The sequence below is a fragment of the Lichenostomus cassidix genome, chromosome 1 (genome assembly GCF_008360975.1).
Source record: "Lichenostomus cassidix isolate B80296 chromosome 1, HeHo_3.0, whole genome shotgun sequence".
Lineage (NCBI taxonomy): Eukaryota > Metazoa > Chordata > Aves > Passeriformes > Meliphagidae > Lichenostomus > Lichenostomus cassidix.
In genome coordinates, this window is record NC_139479.1 from 97,531,273 (window position 1) to 97,558,300 (window position 27,028).

The 27,028-nt window shown below is 38.4% G+C and overlaps 1 protein-coding gene across 2 annotated transcripts in view; it reads right to left on the reverse strand.

Annotated features, from left to right (window-relative positions):
* Nucleotides 1-4,755: 4,755 nt before the first annotated feature.
* Nucleotides 4,756-27,028, reverse strand: part of GUCA1C (guanylate cyclase activator 1C) — a 35,116-nt gene continuing 12,843 nt past the window's right edge. For both annotated transcript variants that reach the window (XM_085073033.1, XM_085073026.1), the window contains exons 2-4: nt 12,992-13,141; nt 10,292-10,379; nt 4,756-7,287 (exon numbers count right to left, since the gene is read on the reverse strand). In XM_085073033.1, the coding sequence (XP_084929159.1) occupies nt 7,157-7,287; nt 10,292-10,379; nt 12,992-13,141 (369 nt within the window). In that variant the 3' untranslated portion in view covers nt 4,756-7,156. The remainder of the gene's footprint in view (nt 7,288-10,291; nt 10,380-12,991; nt 13,142-27,028) is intronic.

Here is a 27,028-nt window from a genome sequence, read left to right on the forward strand (position 1 = left end):
AAGCTGATTGCTCACTGATGCTGCCATTAGAGTCTGAGCTTCTGAACAGGATATGAAAGGGAAGACTGACCTAATTAAAAAATAAATGAAGACAAGGGAATAAAGATTCTCTTTTGATATAAGCACCCTTAATATAATAAAGGAACAATGAAAGAATAATAAAAACATGTTTAATTGCAAATGTTGAACTTCTTCTGCTAGCAGCTTTTTAAAAGTGAGCTGTGTTTTAAATCTGAGGGGATTTGAAATCCTCCAGGACAGAAGCAGTTTGTCAAATATTTTTAATTTAAATAAAAAGAGAAGGAAAAGTGCAAACTCTTCCAATATTGTCCAGAACCATTAAAGCTATGTGCCAGAGGTATGCTGCAAGTGTAGGAAAAAGGAAAAAAAAAAGCTCCACATAATTTTTATTGCTTTGGGGACAGGGATGGAAGGGGCATGTGAAGGGATTGTAAGAATGAAAAGCTGTGCCTGAAGCCTGATGGGAGTTTAGTCTCTTTTGATACACTCAAAACTGTGTCAGCCCTTTCCATGAATATTTCATTGGTTTTTAAAAGGAAAATTATCACAATTCTAATACATCACCTGTTTTTAAGAAGTGTTTTCAAAATACTTACTTCATTCTCTCCCTACATCCTTCAGCAGTAGCCCACAGACATACAAAAAAGGTTAATGAGTTCTACATAAAAGGTTAATAAGAGTCTCAATAAATCAAGAATTTGATGGATTCTTTAGATGTTAGTGAAGAAATTCTGTTCTGGTTTCCAATCAATGGGATCATTGACTTACATAGGACCGCAAATGGACTATAGGTTCATATTCATTTATCATTCTGAGTGTACTTTGAGTTTTCCAGGAAAGGTGAAATTTAAAAAGATCTGTAATTGCTATGTATATGCAGAAAGCCAGATGACTAGATGGCTCATGGGATAGGAGAATAAAATACTAACCATTTCTCTTTACATCAGTTGCTCAGACTCAGCTGCCAATTGCTATTCAGAGGGCATGTGGTGACTTCTTGGAGGAAGAATTTATTGTGTTTCCTAAATAAATAGTTTTCCACAGCATGGAATGTTCTGCATTCCAACACACTAGTTGCTACCTTGTTAACTTGCGCAGCTAATGAAAATAATCTAGAGAGGAGCAATGAAAAGTACCTTTGTTTTGTTGAGCTCTTGAACATTCTCAGTGAATAAACAGAAGACATCTTGAGTGGTTAGTTCTCTAGGTAGTTGAGAAATCAGGAGTGAGACCAGCGCAGAAGAATCTGCTGGGCAGATTATCACTATTTCAAATTCTTTATTTGTGATATTGCTAATCTGATTTTTTTTTCTGAATACTAGACAATTTCAGAAGACAATTCTAGTTTGTACCTTTGTGCAGGAGATGATAAAGAGATGACAGGCTAGTGTCTGGCCTCTTTTGAGCTCCACCTTCAGTGCATTGTTGGAAAAGTTTTTCACTTCCGTTAGGGCAGCAAGGAAGCCAAATTTCAGACAGACCCTCAGATTCAGTACCATATACTTTCTGGTTTTGTTCTCTTGTTGTCAGGTATTGTCTGAGGTACAGAACATGAATGTGCCTCTCCATAGCCTCAGTCTCTTCTTCCTTTTCCTCTTTTCCATACTTTGACATTTAGACTTTGCTTTAGAGCATGTCCTTAGGGACAGAGATTTTTACATCATGATACTCCTTTGATGAGGCTTGATCTTTGTTACCTCCTTTCCCTTTTAAGGTTTCTTCCCTTGCTTCTTTTCCCTTATGGTCCTTTCAGGTGTTCTGTGTCTCCGTCCAGTCCTCCCTGCCGGTGTCTCCAGTATTCTGCACAGGACATGAGTTTTTGTAAACAGTGCAAATGAAATGAGACAAAAAAATTCAGGCCTTACTTTCAAACTGGAGCCAGATGGTTTATCAACTCGAAAGTTACTGTTTCAATACAGTGGTGTTTTTTAAGCACAGTGAAAAGTGCATAGAAAGCTTAAATTTTCTTACAGGCTGTGGGCTCCCCATCCTTGGAGATGTTCAGGATCAGGCTGGATGAGGCTCTGAGTGAACTGGTCAAGTGGAAGGTTTCCTGTGTATGTCAGGGGATTTGGAACTAGGTGGTCTTTAATGTCTCTTTCAACCCAAACACTTCTATGATTCTACTGCAGAGGAGGTGGAAATAAAAACTGTGATTCAGCAATGCCTTTAGAATAAGTGTCTAAGTTACCTTTGATGGCTGACTTTTCTCTCACATGGCTGCTGTAAGGCAAAAATCAGTGTGGGCCTAAGCAGATGGTGTCACTCTTCAGGTCAATCTGTGTAGTCCAACAATGATCCATATAGTTGAAGTCCAACTCCTGGTCAGGCACAGGACATCCCCGAGAGTCACACCCTGTGCCTGAGAGCATTGTCCAAATGCTTCTGGAACTCTGCCAGCCTTGGTGCTGTGACCACTGCCCTGAGAAGCCTGTTCAAGTGCCCAACCAGTCTCTGGGGGAAGAGCCTTTTCCCAATATCCAATATCCAATCTAAACTTCCCCTGACACAACTTCAGGCCATTCACTTGGGTCCTATCCCTGGTTACCAGAGAAAAGAGAATGCTTCCTGCCTCTCCTCTTCCCGTCACAAGGAAGTTGTAACTGCACTGAAGTCTCCCCTCAGTTTCCTCTTCTCCAGGCTGAACACAAGAAGTGACCTCAGCAGCTTTTCAATCTGTTTCTCCTCAAGGCCCTTCACCAAGCCCTCCTTTGGACATTCTCTAGTAGTTTAATATTTCTTTTATTGTGGCAACCAAACTGCCCCCAGCACTCGAGGTGAGGCTGCCCCAGAGCAGAGCAGGACAATCCCCTCCCTTGCCTGGCTGGCAATGCTGTGCCTGATGTCCCCCAGACACAGGTGGCCCTCCTGGCTGCCAGGGCACTCATATTCAACTTCCTGTGCCCCAGGACCCCAGGTCCCTTTCCATAGCACTGCTTTCCAGCATCTCATTTCCCAGTCTGTCTGTATATCCAGGGTTTCCCCATTCCAGATGCAGAATCCAGCACTTGCCCTTGTTAAACTTCATTACTGTTGGTGATTTCCCAGTCCTCTGAATATTCTACTATATTTAGCTGACTTTTTAAAAATTTATTTTAAAAATCCCTCCCTGATAGCTGCAGCAAGTTCTATAATCATGCAAAGCTTCTAAAAATCTCTCCATTTGAAAAATTTTATCAAGTAAATGGACATATCCCCTTGTATGCAGGGAACTCCAGCTTTGAGTATTTAGCTGAATTTTTAGCTGTTATAGCCTGTGTGGTACAGCTAATCTCACATAGGAGCAAAAATGAAATTCAACTATGAGATCTCTTCCACATCACAGAAAGCTATCATCCCACTTTATCAGAAATGCATAAATATAGCATAAGGTTTAATCCTGCCTGGTAATGCTGACTTCATATCTGCAAGAAAAGCAGTTTGCTTGTGGCTTTGAATTCCCATATTCTATATTCTCAGGAAAAACCCCAAACAAACCTGTTTATTTTCTTAGCATATTGAGCAACGATAAAAGGAGATAGTTTTATGACAATTGGGAATTGTTTGAAAAAGGAGACTGTCGGGCTAATTTACCCCTAGAAGTTTGGCTGCTATGAAACAGAAAGTCATAAGGATTTCTTAGTATTAAAAGGGCTTATATTAGAAGAAAAACTATTAATTATCCTGTGGATTGGCAAAGCTCACCCAGCTACACAGAGAGAATTTGAAAGCTGTGATCCTTTCCAAGGTGAATATGGTGACAAAACAATTAGCTATTCTCAGTGCACGTCTGTCTTAATTAAAGCCTACTCCCCTGTAATGAGGATGCAGGCAGTCCAGCTTCTCCAGACACTCACAGCTGGCACCTGCATCAATCTTGCTGACAAATACACTTCTAGAGAGCATGTGCTGTAATGTCTTTTTTCTCCTGTGCAGGGCTTCTGAGCATCCTGTGGGCTCGAGCAGTCAGCAGTGCCCCAAACCATGCAGTGTTTGCTAAGGTGTGTGCATAGGGTGAACTAAGCCTGGGCTTTCTTTTTCCTTCTGCCTATTCAGCTAGCAACAGGCATTCTGATAGGTTGACTTACAATATAGCTTTGTGACTACCAATCACCTCCAGAATGATGAGTTGCAGCTTCACATTGTTTGAGAACAAGATTTTGGGAGGAGAGCATCACACTTGACAGGTTTTCCACGTGTCACCTGATTTCACTGATACACTTGGATGAGCAGCTGGCAAGTTTAGATTGAAGTTGTAGCCATAATGCATTTATCTCAAGTGACTGTTTATCAAATGGTGTGTAAGTAGTCAAAGGAAATTTATGTTAATCAACTTAAAAAGATATTAGAATCTTATGTATAGTCGCAAACATGGAGGTAGGTAAATAATTTTGGAAATTATGTGCCACAGTGTTTACATTAAACTACACAGATACTTGCTTCCTAATTACATAGGTTTCTGCTAAATTAGTTTAGATTAGTGTAGGAAGTGAGTATTTCACCTATCTTCCTGATTTAGTCTAGCAAAATATGGCCAAGAATTTCCTGACATACATTGTTTTTTAGTGCAACACAGCACTCCCCCAGAATTGGTAATTCACTTCATATAATTACAGTTACATAGAAAAATTAGGCAAATTTAAATGGAAATACTCTTTTTTTAAATCGACTTATTAAAAAAAGAGTCAGTGTACATAGACAGTAGTTATTTTTCCAAGTCCATCACTTCATTAATTTAAAACCAAAAATCCCAAACACAGCTGTTTCCATATGCCCAACTGTTTAGATTGGACCATTTTATTTTAAATATTGTAAAGCCAGTTCTGAAGGACACCACCCTCACAGGCTTTAAATACAAAAGTATTAGACTAAGAAAAGTCGCTTTCTGAAGTCTGAGTGTGAGAAAACTGACAGTGACATATTAATGTGTCAATGATGAATAAATACAAGAACTTAAAATTCAAACCACCAACAATCTCATACATAATTTTATTTTTTTTAATTAAGGATATAAAAGATTCAAATGTCAGAACTATAATGTCAGAACAGTTTATAATGTCAAGTGATGCATGTTGCATATTCTTACTATATTCCATTGATCAATCAGAACCTGGGATAATAACTGTAGATGATGGAGTACATTTCATGTGCAAATGGACATGGATTTGAAGAGAAAAACACTTTCATATTGAAGTCTTAATAACTGTTTTGTTCAACCTGAACCAATCCTTGTACAAATTATTTTGCATAAATCTGATATTTCTAACAATAATTAATATTAGTGTGATGCCTGCAGGGCACTGTCAGGCAAGGAGAACTTAGTTTTATGATATAATATAGTAATTTGATAAAACTTGTTACAGACTTGAGAGAGAATCAATCCTGATAGAACCAGAAAGAACTATAATTTTCCCTTTGCAGACATTTCATGCCATTCCATTTCAGCTCATAGAATTGATCTTGTTATTTACAAATAGGATTGTGTTGTTTTGAGCCTGTTTTCCTAAAAAAAACCGAAGAACATGTGGTCATGCCACCTGCAGATGCCTTCCCTGCACTCCCGGCTACCACCTTCAGAGACAATTGCAAACCAGTTTGACAGGAGATAGAAGTCTCAGAAAGACTCAATTGCTAAAAGCTTTCACCCAGGTATTTGGGCAGGGCAAAGATACCTAAATTATTCACGGAAAGGCTGTCTGTTTTGCAGAAGTACAAGTTACCATATACCTCTTACCTTTTGTCTCATGCAGTCTTGGCAAAGAGCCCAGTAAAAACATTGTTTTGCAAAGGAGAACATACAAGTCAAAGGACACAAATCTCTGGGAGAGCTTACAGAATAATTCAGTTTTTGCTATTCTTTGAACTTCTAATTTTGCTTTACAAAGATAACAAATTTAATTCCAGCTCTTTTGTAAAAGGTTAATTAGAAAGAACAGTGGCTGAGCCCTGGAAAAAACAACAAATTATCACATTATTTTAATTTACAAATGTAATAAAATCAAGAGTAATAGAGAGATTGTTATGGAGGATACACATCTTGGGAGTATTAAGCTATCTGAGGTGTTTCCCAGAGAACTTAATCCAATTTTGAGTACTGATTAGAGCAAATGTTAGATTAATGCAAAGCAGGCTTTGTCCTTAATTGATCTGCATAGAACCCAGTCCTACCTAAAAGTTTGTGCCCACACTTTATATAGTAGGTTATAGAACACATTATCAAAAGAAAAATATTACTATCTTGGTGTCTTTTAGAAAAGTGTCAGTTTGTCTTATTTTCAATATTCTATTGATTAGTCTGAACGGAAGAGAATGTGCTGGTTTCAGTTTGGATAGTGATAATTTTCTTTGTAGTAGCTGGTGTTAGGCTGCATTTTGGATTTGTGACGAAAACAGCATTGATAACACAAAGATGTGTTAATTACTGCTGAGAAGCACTTGCATAGTGTCAAGTCCTTTTCTGCCTCTCACCCCACCCCACCACCAAGTGGACAGGGGGTACCCAAGGAGTTGTGAGGGGACAGAGCCAGGACAGCTGAGTCCAAGTGACCACAGGGATATCCCATACTATGGGGAGTCATGCTCTGCAAATAAAGCTGGGGCAGAAGAAGGAAGGGAGGGGATGTTCAAAGTGATGGCATTTGTCTTCCCAAGTCATTCTTATGCTTGATGGATCCATGCTTTCCTGGAGATGGCTGAACATCTGCCTGCCTGTGGAAAACAGTGAACGAATCCTTGCTTTGCTTTACTTTGCTTGTGTGCCTTTTCTTTCCATATTAAACTCACTTTATCTCACCCACGAGTTATCTCTCTTTCACTCTTCCAATTCTCATCCCCATCCCACCGGAGTGGAGTGAGCGAGCAGCTGGCCAGGGTTTGACCACAACATGTTCATAGAGACCAAATAAGTTAATTTTACTGCATCAAATATATTTTCTATTATATGCAGACAAAGTTTTTTCTTTTTCTGTGGCTGCCACAGTCATTAGCAAGGGAAATAAAGAAAATAAAAGGAGATGCATGAAGAGTGAAAATTTTTACTCCTGGAGAAGGCTGCTCGGTATTGCCCAGGCAGGCTTTGAAAACATCAAGCCTTCTGAATATATCAAATATCTTCCTTGAAATGATGACACAGAGACCACATCCATGGCTGGATCCTTCAGACGCTGTTTCTCCTGCCATTCTGTATGACTTTGAGCACGTTGGAAAGGTCAAAACTTTTCGTAATCAATTCCATTAGGTCCTCGTGTTGTTCGACACCATTGATAAACTCTTCTAAAGTCAGTTCCCCTAAAAGAAAGGCAGACATTCCTTAGAAACTGAGAAACTCAGCAATCAATCTTTATCCAACAGAAGACCACTCATGCTGGATTGAATCTCTTAGGAAAGTTGCTGATAAGCAAATGCAGATAGAGTATTTACTAATGCTTTCTCACTTTGCATCAGTCAGATTCTAGAATTCAGACTCACTTTTTTTTTTCTGTTGAAATAACTCAAACACAGCTTTCACTGAAGTCTGAGACAATTATAAGTGATCATAAATGTGTGTAAAAGTGCACTAATGAAGCCTGTATAGAGCTGAATTTAGATGTACTGCCAGTTCTCAGTGAGGTAACTGGAATTTATCTTAGAGCTGGTTTTAACTGAGATTAGGGAGTGATTTGCTAAGGATTACTAGGCATAGTCCCTGTGTTGACTACTAGGATTATTTAGAGCCATGATTAGATGTAGCAAAAAAAAAAAAAAAATCAGCTAAGTGGTTTGATATATAAATTCTTCCAAGGAACTGAAATGGCTGTTTAGAGAGTGATTATTTTGGCTAATGTCAAAATCAGCTATTGACTTGGAAGTTTCAAGACAATGATAAAATCTCTTTTATTGAAGAGTAGGAATATTGTTTAGTGTTCTTCCTCTTTTCCTGCTCTTTTCCCTGTCAGCAAAGGCCAGTTCTGGGCATGTATCTGCGTGCACAGTACACAGAAATGTACACAGCTCTCTGTCTAGTGGTTATTCCAGTGATACTGTTTTCCTTTGAGAGGAGAAATAAAGAAATAAGAAATAAAGAAATAAAGAAATAAGAAAAGCCAGATTCTTTCCTCTGAGAATGGTTTAAAGTTTCTTGTTAAATTCACAACAATGAATGATTTCTCAGTAAAATAAAAAATAACAAGAGGCTAGGAAAAGAGGGAAATAGCTGGAGGAGTTAGGGCCTCTGGGTGCAGGGGAGCAGCAGTTCAAGTCACGTGCATGTGTGGTGAATGCTTAGCTAGCTGATGTTTGACTGTTTTCAGGTTTAAGTACTCCTCGTAGGGGTTTCTGTTTTGTGTCTTGGTTTTTGTCCATGGCAGCTTCTGATTTGAAAAAGGAAAATGATCAGTATTTGAAAAATCTGAACACCACTTTCTGCCCATAGTCAGTAAAAGTTGCTTTTTGTTTGGTCACAGGTGTCCTTGCAACACTGGTGACAGGCTCATATAAAGAGGAAATCACCATTTGATAGAAGTCCTGGCTCTTTGGCTTCAGTGAAAGCACTAAGACCCTCTCCAGGAGCTGGCATGTAGAGTCCTGAGGAAGTCTGTAATTCTTTTTTCAATAACAGCAGCCTTATGTAATCATTCTAGCAGGGGCAGAACAAGCCATCTCTGTACACTTGCATGCACCACCCTGCTTTGCCACTCATTCACTCACTTCCTCTGAACTCTCCTCCTATCCCAGGTGCTCCTCTTACTTCCCCTCCTCTTCCCTCTCTGTTGATTTTGACTGAGGTCTTTAGGTGGGTGGGACTCCTGGACTCGTAAGTGGACATGCTGCACCATTTTCAGGTCAACTGGTCTTGGATTCCCTCCTCTTGCTCCCCAGCTGTGTGTTTTGAAGAACCAATAGCCATGTGCAGACATGCAAGCCAAACTGCAGCTGCAGCTGTGGTTACTCTGGCAGCCTCAGACTCACTGCTGCCGTGATGGACCTCAGATTTCCGTGAGGTAATGAAAGTAAATTGCAAAACCAACGGGAGCTTTGTTTTAAGAATTGTTCTTCTCATACATGGGGTTATTTATTGTGTATTAATGTACAGAAGGACTTTCCACCTTACTTGTCTATTTGCACTTTCCTTTAGTAAGAAGCTACAGGGAGGTAGCATAGTTGAAGCTAAACTTGGTAGAACTTGGCCTGTTCCTCAGGTGGAGCTAGTCTTGTTTCTTTGCAGCAATTAAAAAACGAAGAAACTATGGAAAACTGTTTGAAAGGGAACCACTATGAAGATAATCCTGAATAATTCATGTTCTGACTTTTCTTTGCTAAAATGTGTGACACAAAAGTTGTTTTTTCAGCTGATGGTCTAGCTCAGGTACAATTATTACTTGCAGTAAATGTATGGCCAAAGCAGTGAGTAGCTGTAGAATTTGCTTTAGATTTTGACTGAATTATTTGGACTCCTTTCATAATTTGTCTTCACCCCAAGAGTGAGCCAAGGAGGTGGGGGAAAAAAATCTTCCCCTGGTGCATCTTCCGCATGCATCACAAGATCACCGTTTATACTCTAATTATATATTGCAAACAACTTTATAAAAAAGTAACCTCAACACACCAAGGAAGACAATAAAAATGCCCCTCTGTCTGGAAAACTGCCCAAAATTCCTTTCTGTGACCTGACTTCATTCTGAATCGTTTTCCTAGTATTTCTAATTTATCAATGATCTCAGCAATTTGTGTAAACTGTAGTTGCCAGTGGAAGGAGGTTCTTCATGATTAGAAGTATGAGGGGGGACATTCACACATTACAAGTTTTCCATGAGAAAAAACTCTGAAGCAGTGAACTGAAGTTTAGTTTCCAAATGCAAGTCTAGTTGGCTTAATCTAACTATTTTGAAGGAAAAACAGGAGCACGTGTCTTAGCATGTGTTGACAGTCAGCCTTTGAGGAACATCTAGTACTCTCCAAACTTTAAAATATGCTAGACCATGTGCAACCAAGCATCTTACTGTTTTTTAAAACAATTTTAGATAGATTAAGCCAACACAAATATTTTAAACCCCTTCTTCAATGAACTTTCATTTTGCTGTGCAGCCAGAGAACTGGCATTTTAGAACAGTGCAGGACCTGTTTTTTAGCCCCTACTGCATGTAATTCCTATGCAAGTTGATTTACGTTTCACTGTAAATCTGAAGTAATAAGGGTAAAGAAGAACCAGATGCAGGCTTTCAGTTAATCTAAACCAGTCAGTTCTTCAGTAGTGTGTTCAAATCCCTTCTTGCAGAGGAGTCCCTGCCAATGCCAACAAAACCTAGATTCTTACCATCATTGTTCACATCTATCCTCTGAAATATCATGTTTGTGAACTCTTCAGCAGTCATGTTGGTGTAGCCGTTAATAGCCTGGATAGCCTGAGGGCAGAAACACAGAAAGTTCTCTCAGAGTTTTTTCCATCAAGTTGTGAAAACAATACACTGGCAGCAGCAGTACTTGAAATGCAACTCTTTACTTAACCAACCCTTTCACAAATCACTAAATAAATAGCTATTTCAAGTAAGTTTTCAGTAATGAGGACTGGAAATTTAATTAACATAACACAGTCTGGAGATTAGAGACTAATTTGCATATCTCTGAAGGTCTGAAGAACCATGTGGCACCTCTGCTCTGTAATACACTTTAGATTCCATGTCAGCATTTTTATCTGGCCCTTGAGAGTTCTGTGTCTTCAGAGAGTGCCCTATGGTCTGTGTGATTTAAATACAGTATTGTTTTTCACAGCTGAAAGCACAGGCAGAGAAAGCCTAAGTCATTTTTCTATTAGGACATGTTTAATTGAGTAATCACAAATAAAGTCAGACTAGCAGTCCTGGAAGTTGGCAGAATTTACTTGTCCTCCAAAGAAGTTAAGAAAACCAGAAGAATCCCCTCTACTGGCTAGGAAAATATGTACATATATAAACGTGCATATATCTTATATAAGGGGCACACTATAGAATTTGTTTTTCTGCACTTGAATTATCTTGAGGTGAACTGTGTTGTTTAAGATAATTCACTGTATGTGTCAGTTGTTTCTTTTGGTCTTTCTTTCCTAATATTACATTAGTCCTCATTATAGTTTAAAAATATGTAAGTTAAACCTATCCAGCACTGATCTGGAATTCTTGACCATCGCTGTCTGTATTTTACTTTACAGCTTTTAAAAAAAGGAACCTTAATACACCAAATAAGACAATGCAAATGCCTCCCCCCTGCCATGCCCCAAATTCCTGCCTGTTTCAAAAAGCAGCAAGAATTTTACGAAAGTGGTTACACAGACTTGTTTGTATTACTAAGTCATACTTCAGGTACTTTTGTTGTTTTACATGTCTGACCCTCTTGCCCTCTCCAGCAGAAAGTTGTATCCCTTCCACAGTTAAATTTATTGCAGTGCTAAGAGTAAAGCAGTGGTTCCTGAAGTATTTGAGTCACCAACTACCACAGAATCCCCTTAAATAGTAAAATAAAATAACTGGGCATTGAAAGGGTGCATGCTTATCTGGAATTATCTGGAAGGAGTTTTGATGGTTGATAATGATATGGTGGTCCATAGTTTGCATACCTGTAGAGACAGATTTAATTTTAATAAGACTTATCTGTTTCTAAATTAATGTCTGAGATATGACACCTCTTTCTGGACAAGCCTTTGGTCACTGATGCTTACTATTAGCTGGGCACCCCTTGAGCTGGGAGCCTGGGTTTTTTTCCTTCTAGAGCCCATCATTTTTAATCTAGCCTAGTTCAATGACTTAGGCAGGTTTAACTTAAAGTTCTTATACTCCAAAAGAGATGAAAACACACAGAAGTTTAAATTGGTTTTAAAACCAGGTGAGTCAAAAAAGAAATCTTCTTTACATTGAAAGCATTTTGATTTTAATTCTCTTGTTGGAAAAAGCCCCAGACAAAACACTGTTGACTCATTGGCTCTGGGTAAAAATTAATGGAGAATATATGCACAAAAAAGATGTCATTAGTCTCAAAAAAGGAGAAATCTGGAAGATTCAGCCTATCCTTCTAGCTTTAGAAAGCTGCCCTTTAGAAGGTGATCAGCTTTATTTGTTTGACCCAGTAGATCCATCTGGCTCCAGTTCCTTTTAAGTTGGGCAGCAGCTCTTTAAAATCTCTAGCAGTGACTAGCTTGGCACCAGCAGTAATGCAGAATCCAGGAAAAGTACTTTTCATAATGTTTATTATGACATTAAAACTCTATTTAGCTTTGATGCTCCCTGCAGCAAAACTTTGATCTGTGGTGAGCCCTGTACATTTAGGGAGCAGTATTGAGTCATACATATTTGTAATGAGCCCTAACATACCTTTTGGATGAAGAGCACAATGTTATTTCATCAGATCAAGTTGAAAAATATGAAAAGAATTTTAAAGACAGAGTTGTACTTCTTTGGTTTTATGGGTTTGAAGTGGACCCATTTTGTGCAAAATTTTGACAATATTTTTATCCAAATGTCACTGCATGATTTAATAGTAAAATTATATTTCCATGATTTAGGTTTAAAACAGAGGTAATGGCATTTGTAGTAAACAAATCTAAAAGCCTTTCAGAAACTAAAATATTGTAATATTTTGATGACATCTATATTTTTCTTGCTGCAAGTTCAGTTTGAGAAGCCAGTTTTCCACAATATACTGGCACATATACTTGTAACTATCTGTTTTATTCATTATGCTGCTACAGTTCTACCCTGCCTTATAGTTTATCACAGTAATGTCTCTACTGTTTCTACAGTATTTCATTTTCAGTAAAGTATTTTATCTGTAGAACTATGGTTTAAAGTAAAATACTACTTAGATATGTTCAATAACAAAGAAACTGATGCCAGGAGTGTCACTACTAGCCACTGTTAATTCTGGTTTTACAACTGTGAAACATTAGATAAAGTACTGACAATCCATTTATAGCAAATGATGGACCCCTGTTTCAGGGGCAATTCACTATATCAAATGCTCTTGCCATTGGTCATAAGTTGCTTACCCTGAATATACTTAGTAGTTCCTTTTTGTCAATGCATCCATTTCCATCAGCATCGTATAGCTTGAAATACCATTTCAGTTTTTGGTCAATTTTCCCTCGTATAACCAAATTTATTGCAGCTATGAACTCCAAGAAGTCTATAAATCCGTCCTAAGAGAGAAAGGGAGAGAAAAAAAAAGCACCTATTTAACAACATTGGTTTTCAGTTCTTTCTGGCAGTTGTACAGAAACAAGTCATCACATTCTCTACAATGTACATTGATTTATGAAGCACCTTAACATAGAAATTTCCTGTGGTATTAAAAAAGGGTAAAAGGATGCACTCAGCTGGAAGAACTATAGGAAGAGGTGTTAGGAAAGACAGTTTTGTTCTCCCCTGAAATCTGGACCTACTGGAGGTGAGGGGCAAATCTGTTCTGAGCAATTGGTATTGACAGTTTTTAAGAGGAAAAGAAACAGTTTTGTGGCAGACTGCCACGTGAAAAAGAGTAATCTGGGATATCTGGTTTGGTACTAATGAGATAGCTACAGTGAAGTTGTTTACATCTATACTGCTGAACTGTGTATGGTTTCCAGAGCTGTTCCAGGTGTTACTCATCTGAGAGATCATGTTTTAAAACTGTAACCAATACTCTGGCATGAACTCCAAATGCGGTGGTTTATCCACATAAACATCAAGTCCCTCTGATGAACATTTTTCATGGGATAGAAGTCCTTCAAGTCATAAACTAGTCTCTAAATATTGCTGATTGGGGATAATTATAGGGAGAGAGTATTTCAGATTGATTTAATTCAGTATTTTCTGACTCCTCACTCAAGCTGCTAATAGAAGCTTGTCAAGGACAGGCCTCCATAGTCAGGTTCTTCTGTTTCTGTAAAAAACACGGTTAGGATGGAAGAAACACTTGCTGAATTTGGAGCATACCTGCTCCAGCTGTTTCTCATGTGCATACAAAAAGAATTAGCTGGTAGATTTTGTCTTGTGATCTCTGTGTTGGTCAGAATCCAATTGTTTGAAAAACCTTGGAAAGACTGCTGTCAGTTTGAGATGGCCTTTGACTGAAAAGAGAAGGTTGGATGAGTATGCAGTAGGTTTAGCATGTTACTTATTTTTATTGTCATATATCAACATGCATCTTAGCAGTTGAAGTTTACAATCAGCAGGCATTAATCAGTCCTCAATACTGTACTAAAGGAAAAGAAGTCTTGTAAGGATGCAGGGAAACTCATTGCCAGGATCAAAATCCTAGAATCATTTAGGTTGGAAAAGATACTTAAGGTCATCATGTCCAACAGTTAACCCAGCACTGCCAAGTCCATCACTAAACTGTGTCCCTAAGTGCCACACCTTACATGTCTCCACACTGTATATAACCTCTAGGCACTATCAGGATATTTTGCTGACAAGGAACCAAACATGTAGGCATGCAAAGAATTACAACAAACAGGAGTTTTTAAGGGCTAGAAGACGCTGAGAGTGAGAGCTCTGCTGAGCAACCTTCTGTTGGAAAAAAAGCAAGATGCCTAAACCCATCTCCACACATCTACCTGCCTGGATTCAATCACAATAGATTGTGGAAATGAATGTGGGTTCTCAAAGGCTGAATATATATTTTTTAAATAGGGATCCATCCTCTTTTTTCTTCATTCTCTTTCTAAATTCCTCACAATTGTACCTGCTGGGTCAGAGCTCCTAGGAGCCTCTTGTAGTGCTTGTTTTGACTTCTGTGCAAGGCTAATCAGCAGAGTGGCACCAAAGAGATAAATCCAATGTATTCAAACACACTGGATTCAGGATTCATGCAAAAAGGTGTGTGGATAACTTGTGAAGACTGACCATTGCTTCACAGATCCTCTGCAGGTTCTCTGGTGGTTGCTGGTTTTGTTCTCATTGCAATCACAACCAAGCACAGCAAAGGCAACCACTGTTTAGGATTAAATGAAATTTGACGGTAACTACATGTAATTTTCAAACAAAATTAGGCCCAGTATTAAAAGCAGATGCTTAACCAAAAATGACATGTCACGCACCACAAACTTAATCTTCTTTTTGGCACACTGGCTTAAATTTCCATTTTGCAAGTATTATTTCAAGAAGGATCTCATAAAGTATTTTCCTGGAGGGCAAAATGTATTTTGCTGATTACATTTCCGTCATCTGATTTGATATATCTATTAAGAATGTGGTTAAAGGCATTTCGCATTGCTGCTTTTTTATTGCATTTCATACTGCTTACTGAAACTACAGATTAATTTTAGGATTGCCGGATGTCCATGACCAGATTATTTTTTTTCTTTCACCCTTACATTCCACTTGGGATTTTGGAAAATATTATTTTGTTTGCTTTCTTCCTGCATCTTGGTGTCACTGTTGTTGCTCTGACAAACAGAGTTTGGACAGAACTCTGACAAACTCTGACAAACAGGGTTGACAAACAGCAGTTTGGAAAGTGTAATACCCAGCCTAATGTGTTTGGATATGTAATTCTGATCTGGTGGATTATATGGTCTGTCCCAAACAGGAAGGGACTGAAGGCCATGGTCAAAAAACTTCCACCTCTGGAAAACACCTGGGAGAAATTGTAGTTATTGGGAAAGCCCATGCCACTTTCTGCAGTCATGCAAAACCAACTGGTGACGTATTTTCCAGCAGCTAGGGCACCAGGAATTGAAATACTGAGAAGGTAGACATGTTTGTCTCCTTGGTGTGGAACCAGAAGCATTGCATAAAAGCATTGATGAGAAATGTACTGTTTTCCTTTCTACATCAAAAACATACATTGTAGGTAAAAAAGAAAACATTTCTGAGATGCAGAAGGCTATGATGATATTGTTGGGCATATAGAGAACTTTCTGAGATAAGCAGAAATACTGCACTTTTTACTGTAGCATCTCAAAATACTACATTAAACAGTGAAAAACATCATAACAGTAACCTATGAAGATCACCCTGTGGTTCTGTGAGTACAACAAATAAAGCAATAAATGTGTTATGATGTTACTAAAAGAATACTGCTGTGCTGATTTACCCATCTGCTGCTGTATAATCACTCTCAATACAAGTATCTAGGTAGGTCCTTATGTGTCTCTGGGCTCTGTAAAACACCACTCTGCAGCATGCACAGTAACATATCTGTTGCTTTTTAGGAAGTCATTAATTCACAAGCAAAAGGCTACTGCAAGAATAATAAAATAAATTTTAAAAAAATGCCCAACAACATAATAAGCAGATCTGATTACCATTGGTGGAAGATATAAATAATTTACTTTTGATTTTTTATGCTGTAATTGTCAAAAGGCATATTTATAATATTTTTATTAAATGGAATTATTGCTAGTGAAACCTGCTTATTCATCGGCTTAGGATACAAGCAAATTTGGGTGATGGATGCATTTGTTCTGTGGGAAGGTTTCTTTTTCATGTCTGAATGGTGCTGGCCCTGTCTTCCTTGTCTGCAGCACATTGGCACGGGCATCTGAAGGGAGGGTGAAGTCCTGCATCCTCCCCTGCCCAAATGGACAGAGGCAGATGGGGTCAGTTCAGGCTGGAGAGATACCAAAAAAATGGGTTCAAAACTTCTTTTAAATGCCCCAAAATCTTCTAGACTTTCTTCTATACATAGTAGGCTTAATAAAATTGTAGACCTATTTTTATTCTTTCAACAGCTTGACTGGATGAACTAGAAGTTTAAGGACATATTAGGGTCATACATGTGTTTGTGCCCTTTGATACTTTGCTTTTGTAACTTGTTTTAATTTTGCTGATGAGTGATATTTTGAGCCACTTGCCACAGATTTATTCACACAACAATGACTAAAGGAGACTCCAAAAATGGAAGGAGAACTTGCTGATGGAATGAAATTGGTCCTTAGGGCACTACCAGCCCTGACTGCCCAGGGCCGAGAGCCCATTTCAGTTTTTCATTAGCTGCTGGTTCTCCTGAGGAAAAAGGAATTTAATTTTGTCTTTTTCGGAGAGGCTTTTGCTTTGGGCTAGCAGTCTACATGCCTTTGCTGGAGGCTGCTCACCATTATTTGGCGAGGACAGAGATGTGTCCCCTGGGGCAAAGCTGGGCAGCAAGGGACTGCCATGTTATGCAACAGCCATTAATACCCCAGCCCTGGAGCTCTAGGAGGGCATTACCCTTTGGCTCCCAGAATAGCGTTGCTAATCTTCATAGATCCTTAAAAAACTCTTACGACTTCATACTACGGAGATTAAAAATAATTGACTTGTCAGCTATGAATACACACTTGATCTGAAACAACATGGTTATCTGAGGTTGTGCCAGAGTGATCTGAACCTGGTGTTTTGGCTGCCTAGCTCTTTGCTGAGAGTGATTTCCTGGCAGTGTTGGTGCTACAGGGATAGTCAGTCATCTCCCACTGCACGTTGTGGCCATGCATGTGTGAAGGGAGAGTTTCTGTCCCTGCAAAACCCTGTGGTGAGTGAGCTCATCATCTTGGACCACTATGGACTCTACCAGGAGTCTATACACAATAAGCCATGTCTTGTTTCCAAAATTTGCTCCTGAAAAGTCTCTAAACTCAATATGACAGCAGGAAGATAGCCCAAATGGTTTATCAGGATTAATAAGTGTGCAAATATAGATGATATTTCAAACCTAGGGCTTAGGTCATGGTATTTCAAACCTAGGGCTTAGATCATTAAGCCACCTTCCTTCCCAACTGCCCGTCTTTCAGAATAGTCCTTAACCCTCTTAAGGCAGAGGGAGGAGGCAATCGTTAAACAGCTCAGAATAACTGAGACATTTATAGCTAATCCTATATGCCTCTTTCTTTCTTTCTCTCTAGGCCTGATTTCAAGTATGGCACTACTTTCTCTGCACTCAGAAACCTGAAGGAGAATACATTGCACTGTTTCATCTCCCCCCATTTCACAGACCCATGGAATGATAGAATCATGTAGGTTGGAAAGATCGTAGAGTCCAACCATCCTCTGTTTGGTTTTGCTTCTGAGTACTTTCAGCTGTTCCTCAAAGGATGCATATGCATTATTGAAGAAATACAAAGCTACTCATAACTCTTACTTTGATGCATCCCTAGGATCTGATATTGGAGTTTGAGGCTTGGAGAGAGCTCCAGATACTGACAGGCTATGGCCAGACTCACGAGTTTCGTAAGTAAACAGAGCTGGCATTTGTCATGGGGTGGGGGAGGCCTCAGCAAGCAAAGATTATTAAATAAGGATGAAGAAGAAAGCAGGGAATTAGGAGCTGCAGATCTTTAAGCGATTGTGTAATCATTGCATTCTCACTGTTACGTAAGGAGATGAGGCTGTATTGACCAGACTGTTACACAAGGCTCTGCTTTGCCCAGATGAAGAGAACCTGCAAGGTTTGGAGACTTAAAAATTACCAGGACCTAGGTGTTGGACGAGTTGGAAATGCAGAGCCAACTACGTGTCCTGACTCTCAGACCTGTAGGCTACCCTGGTAAAACCTGGTGAAATCCAAAATATCATCCAAGATGACAAACAATTTTATTTCTTTAACAACTACCCCATAACTCCCTGCTATCATTCACAATTTTCTTTCAAGATCACTGGAGAAGCAGGAGGACAGGGAAGTCACTGATTCATCAGGCTGAGTCCTGTGCCCAGGAAGGCTGTACTGAAAAGACCCAGCCCTCTACCCTCTGTCATCCTCTCCTGGATGCTGGGGTTTAGCTTTCTGCACTCCTAGTTTTGAGCCTCTGCCAATGCTTCTAGGAGCATCTTTCCCAAGTTAAAGCAGTAGGCAAGAGAGAAAAAACTAAAAAAAGGCAGCCATGGCAACACATTTTCCAGCAAATTCCTTGTTGATAATTCTAGCAAATTTTTCTTGTTTGACAAATCCAAAAATGTAACAGGACAAACCTCCAGGAAAAGTAGATTGAAGACATATATATTTTCTAGAGGTAAGGATGTTCTGTTTGGCAGAGTTGGGTGCTTCTATATAATGCTCTTAGAATCTCAAGGGATGTATGAAAGACAACTCCTAAAAGTTGCATACATATACCATCATTGCCTAAACTACTTGTATTATTATATTTATACTCTTATTGGCTAATTCTTAATTACTATGGTAATAAATAGGGGGAAAAAAGACAGGTATGCTTTTAAAAACTGCTTAAAATTTCTTTAAATAAAGGAAGCAGCTTCCTGAACTTTATCATATTAAAATTACTTTCTCCTTTATCTACATCATAATTTAACAATTTAAAAATAGTTATAACTAATTGTACAAAGGTAATCTCCATTGCCTATTCACATAATGTGACAAAATTACAGTGTTACCTGATAATGGTATGCTCCAAATGCTTTTTAAGCTCAGTGAAAACTGCAAAGTACATGCTAATTTGTTTACACTTAAATGAAATTTTCAAAGAAAACCTAACCTTATCCAGTTCACCTACATATTAAGGCTGTGTGATGCAAGGAAAATTCAACTGGGGTATTACTCTGTGACACTTATCTACTTGAATATTTTTAAATTTTGATTTTAAAGAGAAAAAGTTACTGGTAATTCAGATTACGCTTTTTGAAATGCAAAAAAGAAAACCCAAAGAAAGCCACTGAATTCTGCAATGCTGTAATAGAAATCTGAGACAGACATTTCTTTAATGTCCCATGTAAAGAATTGGCCTTCTGTCCTTGCTGGTGCTGTGTCATTACTGGGGAATTTGTTCTGGTCTAAATCTTTTAGATCATAACTCAAAACTCATAATGTTAAATCCTACAGCCAAGAATTCAACTGTACTTGCATTAAGCAAATGATGATTTTAATGCTAATGTAGACTTTTTGCTGGTCATGACACATTATAATAGCATAAATTTGTACTATCACAGCCGTGTGTCCTGTGCCAAACTACTGGAAAACAAAATTAAGATCATGAAATTCCACCAATAACTGTGGGAAGTACTTACAATATTACAGAATTCTTCTTTTTGGAACCAATATATAAAATGGAATGTAAAAAACCTGGGGGGTACTTTAGAAGGAGAAAAAATACATTCTTTAGTATAGCCTGTAAATAAATAGAGTAGTATTTGCAACCAGGTGAAATATTCATAAAACATGGAATTTTTTATCAGGGTGCTGCACCTTTCAAAGGCACTTAAGCAGACTGAGAAAAATTAGGTAACTACACTGCCTTGAACACAGCAAAACATAATTTAACCTCCTCATTTACAGTAATCAGGCTAGTTACTCTACATTTGAGGTAATTTCATGCAAGATTACTCCAAATTAAGAAGAAGCAAATGATTTGGCTTTGTTGTTTCTGTTGCCTTTGTTGGATTGTGTTTGAAACTAATGGGAACAGGATTTCTATATGTCACCTTCAAAAAGTCCCAATATTTCAGGAAGTAAGAGCTGTAGATGTTTGTTACTTTTGACAGAAGAATTCTTTCTAAGACATATCTAGAGCCTTGTTTTCTTCTATCCCTTGGTTTAGAAGCTGATTAATTTTTTGACATACAGGCTTTTATTGCTGACTACAATGTTAAAGCAATGACTGTCATAAAAAGAAACTAAGTTTTCTAGGCTTTTCTTGTTGTGGAGACATTTATGAGAGCGACAAAACCTTAAAAATCAGAAAAAGCAAGGGTTAGACTTCTCTGGGCAAAGTGGAAGTGCTATCTACATGTGCTGGGCCAACACAAGAAAAGGAATTTCCAACACGGAAAAGGAATAATGTAGAAGAGCCTGCCTGACACAATATCAGTTGATATGGTTCTTGGCCCCATAATAAATATAATGCAGATGTTGCTGCTGCAGCCTTGTTGCCTAGGCTAAGCTGGCTACTTAGAATAAGCTAAGAAAAGTGTCCAAGGAGACATTTCAGGCTGAAGACATCCCTGAAACTATGTGTGTTGCTGAACTTATGTTTGCAGAACTATTCAGAGACTTATGATACAAAAGAGGAAAGTAGTTCAGGAAAGTTTGGGGAAATATTTCTCTGATCATCCTCCTTACTGCCCAATTTTATTGTGTTAGCTTTGGTAATGCCTGCAAACATGAAAGGATGCAGCAAATGGGCTGAGCAGCTCCTTAGGCAGCCTGACAATTCATATCACAGCAGCTATTCCTGGTTCTGAGGACACAACCAAGCAAGATAAACTGGGAAAGGAAGCCCAACTGAAGACGATATTTTCCAGAAAAGGAGAGTTAGCAAAGATGTCCTGAGCCATTATAGTTAATCCCACAAGAAGTGAAAACCTAAGTAAGAACCCAAGTAAGAACCTAAGATTTAGGTTCCCGGTAGTTTTCAAAGCATTGCTCTCTAACACCTTTTTTTTTTTTTTTTCTTGATCCTTTAGGAGCTCTTCATACCTTCTGTGATCCTGCAGAAGGTGGCTAACACATTGTTAACCATTGTTCAGTTGGGCCATGTCAGTCTTTAACAAAATAATGTCTCCACTAGAATCTCTAGACTAATTGCGTCATAGAGAAGAAAGTAATATTCTTCTCTCTCTCACAGTTCTTAATAAGGGGGAAAATGGGGAAGGAAAAACCAACTGAAAGTCAAATGAAAAATAACTTTCAATAATCAGCAAAAGACCTCTGAAAAATATGACCTCTTTTTGTGGACATTTGTACATTTTTAATGGAATATGAGGTGCAACCACTGCTTTCATAGAGAATTTCATGGCCGAATGGCTCTCATTTCCTCCTACTACAACACCAAAGATGGTGTACTTGGCTGATCATATTCATGTCCCTGTAACTAAAAAAAGATAACTTGAGATTTAGTTTACATTGCTATGTAGTCATCCCTACACACAACAAAGTTCTATTGAAGTAACACATTTTTGCATTTCTTATTATCTGTTCTACATCAAACATCCTTTTTAAACTTTCTTCTTTATATTTTAAATGGATTCATTTTAGAATCTTTTTTTTATCATTCTAATCTGCATAATGATGTCAGATGAACTCTATCAGAGAACTAGTTTACATTTTAAACAAAAAACCCAAAGTAGAAAAATGATTAAAGATTGACATCAGCTGGTGGCTCCTTATCTAAAGATTTCTGAAATGGCTGTGGAGTGTCCATTTTTGTGCATCTGCCAACTTTATCTCTGCATAAGAAGTGTAGCATAAAATACTGTTCTCTGACGTGGTCTGTCCAATGCTTTATAAATTTCAACAGAAAATCCTTGAACTTGCATAATTTTCCTTCAGTGACACATTCCTATTAATCTTCTTTATTCTTCTCAGTAATCCTACCTTTTCAAATCCGATTTTCTTACAAAGCAACAGACACTTATTCCTGTAGCTAGTTTCAATTAATGCCAAGAGAAACAGTAAGAACTACAACAGCAGCATCCCATTTTTAATACTTTGCTTCATGTATTAAATGGCTATGCAAATTTTGTTCTTCAGAGGTCATAAGAACCCATTCAATCAATCAATCAATCAACCACAGTGTTCAATTTCTATTTTTAATGGTGGCAAAACCTATCTGCAAGCTAGCAGGAAATGAATGACAGTGGTCTGGGTTTCTGATATAAAGAAAGAAGATATTTTAGAATAAATGTTAAATAATAGCAGTGCTGATTGTAGAATTTTTCCTTAGTTCTGCTTAAGAGCAAATAACACTTCCAATGTATTATAGATATACCCCTTGTTTTGATGCATATAATAGCACTGAAATATGATACACATTCTCATTGAAAAGCAAATATACATCAGTATACTTGGCAACTACTGAGATATTTTAGGTGAACATAACTGTTTCCCCTCTAAAATTTATCAGTAGGCTGCATGAAATAGGACTGCCAGTTATGCATGGACTCAGGCAGAGGGATTAAAAATGTAGGAAGAATTAAATGTGTTTGTATGTGCTTGCAGATTTATCATTTTTGTATTACAAATAGCTTAAGGGTGAAAAACACTGAGATAATTTTTCCCTAAAAAGGGATTCTTCAAATCTAATAAAGGAAATCCTTAAAAAAAAAATTCAGTTGAATTTTTATTTTAATAAACACGTTATTTTTGAAGGTTTTCATTGGAAAGCTGTGGCAAAAGATAAACCTACCATTTATTATCCTGCCAGTGTCATTATATAAATAATGCTTACAAGCTTTAATGTATGAGTCATCAATAAAACATTTGCTGAAATGCTACCTTCTGCACTCCTTGTGATAATCTCAAGGAAAGTGAACTTTGCAATTACAGTTCCGAACATTCAGCATCTTTATTTTTCAATGCTGGTAGGAATGATGAACAACTTTTAAATTTCACTAGCATATTTATTTGTTCGCTTGTTTGCATGTTTAATTATTAGCAAAACATCCCATAGAGGGCAAGGAAGGGCTGAAAAATCTTCACATTATAGCCCCTGCTTTTCAGAAACTTTGAAAAATTGAAAAGACAGCTGTGTGCTTGGTGTATAGGGTTGTTTAATTGCGAATCCACTGTTTGTCTGCACAAGAGACGCATCAGAAAGGGTTAGTGCTTATTTAGTATGTTCCTGAGAAGAAAGCTTTTAGGACACAGCCTGAGTGACTGAGTCACACAGAGACAGCCCTGACTAGAAATGGCCTTTGTGCATTGAAAAGGTGCACTCTGCTGAGCTGGAGTCGTGAAGAGCTGTATAGTGCTGACAGGTGAATCTGTACCTTACAGGTGTACCTGTGCCCTGTAGGTGTGCCTGGACCTTACAGGTGTATTTGTACCATTTACAGGTGTACCTGTACCCTTTACAAGTGTACCTGTACACACATCAGCACGTGAGATAACTGAGCCCAAGAAGCCAAACAGCCGTGGCACCATTGCCTCCTTGGCATGAAATGCTCTGAGCTTACATGGCCTGCCTGCAGCCAAGACCAAAAGTGACTTCAATCGCCACATGGCATTAAATTGCTCTGTGAAAATGTCCCCTTCTCTGTCATACATCCACTGGCCATAGTAATTTCCATGAATGGGGAGCTGAAGTACTCTATTATTATCTCCAGCCTAAAGAAAGGCAGGGAATGATAAGGTTTGGCTAGAAATTGAATTTCTGTTGGTATTTGTATGGACGACTTGAGTGAAACAAGTTTTGACTGGGCTTTCAATCTATCACAAATTGTCAAAAAGCCTACCATGCTTGCCATAATTTCTTTTAAACTATTTTCAGTTTACTGGAAATTTGGGTCTTTTTTAGTGGAAATCCTAAGAGGGAGAAGGATGTCTGTAACAGGCTTCATCTGGAAGCAGCAAAGCTGATGAGGAGGTGAAATGTAATTCACAGCTGTAATCACATCCCCTCGTCACCGTCCCACTGGCAGCCTGTGAGGTTAATATTCCATACCTTACATACCAGAGGTTTTAAACTGGGAACACATGAAACACAGAGGAGAAAGTCCATGCACCTTTCAAGAGTGTTTTATCATCTTACTCTGTGTTATGTACCTCCAAACATGGATGTCCTCAGGTTAACTCAAGAGGCATTAGGCTGCTATAGTTGGAATTGTAGATTAGTCTCAGGACTAACGCTTTAGCAGAGCTTTCTGAGCAGATTCCTATTTTGAGAAAATGGAAGCCTATAAGTGAAAAATACATTCTGTCTGAGAAGACCATATTAAATGACTCAAGTTTTCCATAATGGGTTTCTCTAGATTTAGATCAATTGTAAACCAGTCCCTATACTATATGATTTTTATAAGCTTCAGCAATAGAAATAATAACAATTTTAAACTGTAAAAGTACCCTATTATAGCATGGTTAGAGCAGGACAAACCCAGGTCATATAACTACTAAAAGTAAGCTGGGGAAAGCATGGGAGAGGGGTCAAATTTGCCAACCATCTAATTATAACAGTGCTTCTATGTGAAGGATACTTTTAAGAGAAAGGAAATAATTTTGATCAAGAAGTTTTGTGTACTCTGCCACTTACTGTGATAGTGATCCCTTTATTAAAAAGCAAAACCAGAAAACAATGCAGTAGCAAGGGAAACAAAATTTTGATCTTCAGACCTTAGAAGTTGTTAAAGTACTGAAAGAACAGAATGCAAGGAAAAACTCAAATGACCAAATTATTTCTGAATTTGTACATTATGCACTTACATCCATTAACTTCTGTGGCTTGGAGATGAAAGATTCTCATCTGTTAATACAGCACAGTGCCTAAATACTCTGCATAATGTCACAGAAGCCTTATTTGTACAATAATATCTGCCATTTCAGACCCCACAGTGTGATACCCCCAGTCAGCCATCCATTGACCACTTTTCACGCATCTGTACTTAACTAAAAACTTTTCAGGATCAAATCCTAAGTTTTTGCCAAAAATCCTGGGGCAGAGAAAAATCTGTAGAAAGGTTTTAGGACAAAAAGTGAGTATACGGAAGAAAGAGATCCTCTTGTTTTTACCTCGTCATCAACATACAACATTCCTTTTTTCCTGCCCTGAGAAGATGGCTGTTGCCACTTTATTATCAGCTTAATCACATGAAAAACATCACAGCTCTGTACTTGAAATGCTTCCTGTTTCTAAAAGTATTCCTTAAATATAGTGTCCACTTGTCTTGGTAATGAATGAAAAAAATTAAATTTATTAAAACAGAGTGTTTTTAACAATGCTAGAAAAAGAAAAGGAATAAAATCATTATACTGTATAGAGATTAAAATTCAGGAAATCTGTAAAGCTCTGTAAAAAGTTGTGGTGGGCACAGGATGGAAATCTTGCATCTTACATCTTAAAATGCTCCTTTCCATTTTTTTTCTGAATAAAAATATCTGTTGGTCTCAAATATGCCAGTTTTAGTTTCATTTTCCTGACATCCTTCCCTAGCAAGGTTTGTCCTCTCAATATCTACCACACCTTTTCAAATCCTCACAGGCTATTGATCAGCATAGATTTCTGAGCTTTTCTGCACTTTAGCTTGATTCCCAGCTGTTCTGTTGTTTTACCTATTGTTCTACTTTGTTTTTCCTCATTTATGAGGTTTATTTCCTCATTTTTCTTTTAGCTTGGAAACTGATCTACATATTGGGATGTAGACCCACAGTTCAACTCCACATTACATGGAAAGCTGAAATTTTCGGTAAAACTTGGTATGAAACACCTGAAAAAAAAGGATATCTATAGGGACTGGAAGAGGTGCTATACTAAGACAGCATCTGGACACACATGGCCTTCTCTGGTGGAGGGACTGCATTCTAACCCACCCAGTCTGTGTAACCAAATAGGCCACCCCTCACTGGTCTGGTCTCTGTGACCCCAAGAATTACAAAATACAAACAAGGGAGAAGGCAATAGTGGGAAGCACTTTGTCCTGTGTTGACCATGCAGCCAAACCCTGCAGTCCCCCAAGGATGTGAAAGTTATGATGGTCAGCAATATGATGGCAATGAAGCAGTTTTTCTGTAAGACTGACTTCCTGCTCATTACCTTGTTTTCCCATTCTTTAGCCTGTATTGACATTAGCTTATCTGAGGAAGACAAGGATGAAGACAAAAGTTCAGAAAGATGCAGCAAGTAAGGTCCTGGTAGAAGAGGGAGTTCAGTCACACAGATGAGGCAGCTGAGGACGGCGATCCTGAAAACTGTGCTGAAAAGGCAGCCTGTGCTCCAGCTGACAACCCTGGTGCAGCTCTTCATGCCTCTCTGTTCTTAACACTATAAATACCATCCATGTGCATTAAAACACATATTAAATCCCCCCAAGCATCTGTCCTCTACTTCTCATGAGAGCAGTTGGTTTGATATCTGGCAGCTTAGCCACTTCATGTATGAGTTGACGACAGCCTGCAGAGCAGGGTGGCACAACTCTGTAACACCAGATAGAGAAGCAACAATTAGCAGATGGTTCCTATTTTGTTTTCAGTGTCTCTGGCCACTGCCATAGCAGCTAAAGGTGAGCAAATGCCCTTTCTGTAACCTGCTTTGATTCCACTCTGCTCGCTTTTACATTAATCCAGAATCTGAAGGTCTTGACAAACCTGAAGGTTTCACAATATTGCAGAGTTGTGCCCCAGGCCACTCAGCATTGCAATGAGTGGAGGGCTCAAGGTGGCCAGCGCCAGGACCTTACAAACATAAGGC